Source organism: Pseudoliparis swirei, unplaced genomic scaffold (genome assembly GCF_029220125.1).
Source record: "Pseudoliparis swirei isolate HS2019 ecotype Mariana Trench unplaced genomic scaffold, NWPU_hadal_v1 hadal_145, whole genome shotgun sequence".
NCBI classification, from domain to species: Eukaryota; Metazoa; Chordata; class Actinopteri; order Perciformes; family Liparidae; genus Pseudoliparis; species Pseudoliparis swirei.
Genome location: NW_026613381.1, coordinates 1 through 4,908, shown reverse-complemented (window position 1 = coordinate 4,908; position 4,908 = coordinate 1). Strand labels below are relative to the sequence as shown.

General features: G+C 41.9%; 2 protein-coding genes across 2 annotated transcripts; one reads left to right on the top strand and one right to left on the bottom strand.

Annotated features, from left to right (window-relative positions):
- Nucleotides 1-739: 739 nt before the first annotated feature.
- Nucleotides 740-2,488, top strand: timm13 (translocase of inner mitochondrial membrane 13 homolog (yeast)). Its single transcript, XM_056411176.1, has 3 exons — nt 740-967; nt 1,352-1,420; nt 1,812-2,488. Exons 1-3 carry the CDS (start codon nt 848-850, stop codon nt 1,908-1,910), a joined length of 288 nt encoding a protein of 95 aa, XP_056267151.1. The 5' UTR covers nt 740-847; the 3' UTR covers nt 1,911-2,488.
- Nucleotides 2,489-3,107: 619 nt separating this feature from the next.
- LOC130191546 (transmembrane protease serine 9-like) lies at nt 3,108-4,903 on the bottom strand (the record flags this gene model as incomplete). Its single annotated transcript, XM_056411175.1, has 3 exons — nt 3,108-3,695; nt 3,996-4,132; nt 4,627-4,903. Coding segments are annotated over 3 exons (576 nt in total), but the record flags the coding sequence as incomplete, so codon positions are not given.
- Nucleotides 4,904-4,908: the final 5 nt, after the last annotated feature.

Here is a 4,908-nt window from a genome sequence, read left to right as displayed (position 1 = left end):
TATGATGTTCTATTTATGTTGTTGGCTTCTGCTTTCCACATAGTTTTAGTGGCAAGTTGGCCCATACATATTACTACATTGGAATGATTGACTGAACATTAATGCAATACAGTTATGCAATGGATAACCACAATATATTCAATATCCTGATTGAAATTACACAATGTGAAATAATATATTATTGTTAAATATAGCTGTTAAATATTTTGCAAATAAATAAAATAATAAAAATGTCTTCAGACAATTTATGACATTAGCTTAATATACTACTCACTGTTTTATTGTATCTCTGCATATCTTCTCATCTACTGCACAGCCTGTTTTCATGACAGCTTGATTCTTTTTATTACCATACTCTACCATTAATATATATTATGATATTTTGATAAATGCTGTATTTGTGTCCCTTTATTTAATATCTGGACTTTTGCATTAAAAAGCTAAACATTAAAAATACAATTCTCCATGAAAGTTTTACAGTGTGATTCAGGAGAGTAGTCCTTTACCTCCACCGTGCGGCACAGATGCGTGTGTGCGTGCCCGTGGTCGATGCTAGGAGGGGTTTGGGATATATGTGTCCTCTGTGTTTCCTAAGTACTGTTTTGTTGTGTTGTTAACATGTGTTTATTTTAAAATATAAAATGTGTCGTCTGGCTGTAGATGTATCCCCCCCCAAAAGAACACATTTCCCATGTGGCAATATCTTTGCCGGAAGTGACGTGTGCCGTCTTCCGCTGCTGTCAAGGGCATCGAAAAACTAACGTTAGCCAAGCCGAGCAGTAGCTGTCCACACGTGCATTTACAGAAGAACAATAGAGCTGCAGCTTTCGTAGAAACTCTGGTGGAAATGGAAGGGTTCGGGTCAGACATCCCCGCGGGTGGTTCGGGTGGGAAAGTGGACACCGGGACCATCATGGAGCAGGTCAAGGTCCAGATCGCGGTTGCTAACGCTCAGGAGCTGCTGCAGGTAACGCTACATCAATAGACGCTGCTGCTAAGCTAGCAAGCTAGACTACAATTTATCTAAGGTACTAAGTGGAAGAATAAATGTAAATATAGTCACTTTATTAGAGGAAGCACCTTTTAATTATTCCTCTCGCTCCGTTGCATGGTTGCTATCTCATAATGAAATATAACTGTTAGAAACAGTAGTCATTGAATGCTGTTGTCTTCATGTAACATTCACGTCCAACAACCTCGACTCTAACCAGATTGATTGAAGTGTTTTCACCTGACGTTACCAAATGCGCACCGGACGATGAGGACGTCGGGGGCTGCTGTTGTAACTCTAATTCCGCTGTTGGCAATAAAGTGACATGGAATAGAAGCAAACACTGTCTTTCTGTTTCAGAGAATGACAGACAAATGCTTCAAGAAGTGCATAGGTAAACCGGGCAGCACGCTGGACAACTCTGAGCAGGTACGACAAAGCATCTAGAGATGCACGCAGATTAGAGATGAAAAGACTAATCAAGTGACAGAAATGATGATTTATATGTGTTCATCTATATAATCTTGTGTGAAGATTTGCTACTTTTGTTTAATTTCTATTAATGTAAAGGGAATGTGTTTTGAGATTTGGACTGCCTGGATTGACACAAGCAATTAGAATATGTCAATTTAAGTCCTTTAATGGGCAGATTGTATTACAATCTATATGTACAATCACTAGATTGTATTGCATTATAGACTAAATGATTAAATGAGTGAATGTAATTTGCAGACAGGTTTATAATGAAAATAATTTTTAGTTGCAGCCTTTAGAAAAGATCAGGAAGTATGTCACTATAACCGCCTTTTTGTTCTCACAGAAATGTATTGCCATGTGTATGGACCGGTATATGGACGCCTGGAACACCGTGTCCCGAACATACAACTCCAGATTACAGAGGGAAAGAGCTCGTATGTGAAAAAGCCCTCGCTTCATCCTCCCTTTCCCTTCTGCTGACGCTGACGGTGAGGAGGAGTACAGTGTTTCCACTGGAGTCCAGGCGCTGTGCACAGGTGTGTCGTGGCAGCAGCAGCAGCTGCACACCTTCGTCATCCCAATCCATCCCAGACCGACAGCAAGACAGGCAAGCGGAGCCTGTGGACTCGAGTCTAAACAAAAGTCTCTGTGGATATTTTCATTTTACTCTGTGAAACAGTGAAGAAACAAAGTGTGATTATGACTGTTTTTATGTTTATGAATAATAAATCTTCTGGTTCACAAGTAAACATGCGTTGTAAAAAGCCGCAATTTTCACCTGCACGTTTAAAGATCATGAAACTCCAAACGCCTGTTGGAAGGAACACAAGTGTGAATAAGTACTTGCTAGCCTAGACATTTGGAATTATGGCAGTGTGTCTTCGATAGACACTGAAACCTCTGCCTCTGCATTAAGGTTGAATGTGTCTGGAGAGTTTGTATAATTGGAACACATAACTGTAAACATGACTAATGTCTTTGACACCACAAGTGCTCCTATAAAAATACTTTTGTCATGTCTATTGCCAATTCTTTTCATTGTGCATATCCTCAGAGAAAGACTTAACAACTTTACTATAGATACTGAGCTGCACAACCGGAGCCCTGAAGGGACAACACATGCTTTACTTAACACGCTTTACACTAAAAGACCGACTTAGAATCAAAGGGAAGACTTGAGGACCAACTTGGTGTTTTCATAACTGAACCTGACATTCACAAGCCTCCAAACAGTCCGATATCAGAGTGCGCCTGGAGAACAAAACTGTTTTGTCTGGTCTGTTTTCTAGTTGTCACTATCTGCCGCCCTCCACAGGAGTGGGCTTGTTTCAGCAGGGTCTGCCGTGCTGTACACGGGGTACTGAACCTTTCTCATCCGTATGCGCACACCATGTCTGGGAACCACCCTCCTTTCCCCCTATCCTGCTGTGGTCATGTCGGGAAGTTAGAGCCACGAAAGCGTATGAACATTATTTGCAGTTGTGAGCAAATGGAATGGTTTTCATGAAAATGTAATACATCAAGTCTTCTCTCATCAACAAGAACAAGAGTGTCAATGAAACATCACCATGGGTTCATCAAATGTAAGTTAAAATACAATTAAAGCTGATTCCAGTACCACTTTTTTAATACAGAAATATATTTTACCCAGAAAATCCACCTTTTAGAACACCTATTACATTGCATTGTCTTTTTCTAAGAATGAAAGAAGAAAATATACCCATATATGAACCACATATATTCGGCACCCCCCACTGAAAACATAATAATACCCCATGCACAGTTAGTTCAGAAGAAAATAAATAACTGAAATAAATACTTTCTATCATATATGGGCTCTCAAAATGTCCACAATCCAGTTCAGTATTCTTATTTCTTCAGTACATAATGAAAGCAGATGGTCCAAGTTCAGATAACTGCACCGTAGGTCACACAGGTCAATACTTAAGAGACTATGGATGTGTGGCTTTTAGCATGACTTTGGTCCTTTTACAGTACAGTTTCCGGAGAAGATGTATCATAAAAATCCACATTTGTTGTGGGTTCAGCTCCTTTTTTCCCCTCTTCAGAAAGGCAGGTATGTAGAGATCCATTTCCTGACAGACGTAACACGAGTGTAAACCCCCGGAAAACCATTTCGCCCACATCCCTGTCCCCAGCTGGTCACTCCAGCAACAAACCACTGGCCAGAGGGCTTGCGGCAAGTTATCGGCCCTCCAGAGTCTCCCTGGATAAGAGGAAGAACATAAGATTGGCTTTTAATAACTTGTTAAAAATTAGAATAACCTCAATCGCATGCAGTATCCAGCGTGTACAGATAATAAAACAATTAAGGACGAGTGAGGGATCAGCAGAGTAAAGTATCCAGAGAATGTCACGTGGATCGCTGCTGAGGTGCCAGGTGCTTTGACCGAGACGGGAATGCATATGGGTTTCCTTACATAAGGAGATTACACAGAGGGGAAGGGGAGCTCTGTATTTGTAAGAAAGAAAGTCAGGTAACATGGTAGAATGTCCTGCAACTTACCGAACAGCTGTCCCTCCCTCCCTGCATGTAACCAGCACACATCATGTGAGGAGTCAGCACGTTTCCATAAGACTGCTGGCAGTCGGGCTGGTCAATGATGTTCACCGCCGCTTTCTGCAGCAGGTTGGTCAACAAACCTGTGCCAAACATTATATTACTGGACAATGCATTTTCGCAAAGACCAGGTCTGATTCCTGCACCGTTTCCAGAAAGACAAGTTGCTGTTGCCATTTGTCACTCCTGTGAGAACCACAGACCACATTGCATTGCCCTCCATTGTTCTGGTGCAGCAGCACTTCAACAGATAAAAGTAAAATATCTGCATGGCGACATAACAAAAGGGTAAGTGAGGAATACTGTGAGCAGGCCATTTGGTAGTGTTTTATATTTGATTTGATCAGTGTGTAAGTTAGGCTTATTTCTGTACAAAGATTTCCTCTTTAAAGTTTTTAGACTTAAAAGATTCTATTCAGTCTTTAAGATCATCATGATGTAGAACTTCTGCTCCTCTGATGTTGTCTTGCTAGACACTTGCTCAAAGTCCTTATGGACAATGACTTTCGAATGTGCTGTAAAATATAACACCGTTATGCAATTGTTCAAGGTCAGATTTAAATTTTAAATCCCTTACCTCCTTCCCTCATGGACCCCCAGCCTGTGATGTAGCACTCCGTATTCTTGGGGAAGCGGTGCACCGGTGAGGGCAGACAGACCGGCTGGATGGTTAAGGACATGGGGGCTGGGACTGCCAGCTCCAACAGAGCCACGTCATGGTCCATGTTGGTGCCATTGAAGGCCGGGTGGATGATGACCCTCTGGATGGGGATGACCAGGGCTCCCAAGCCAGAGCGCAGCACAGATCCAAGGCTCACAGCCCAGTCAGTGGGGCTAGAGTCACTGGGGGTTATAAATG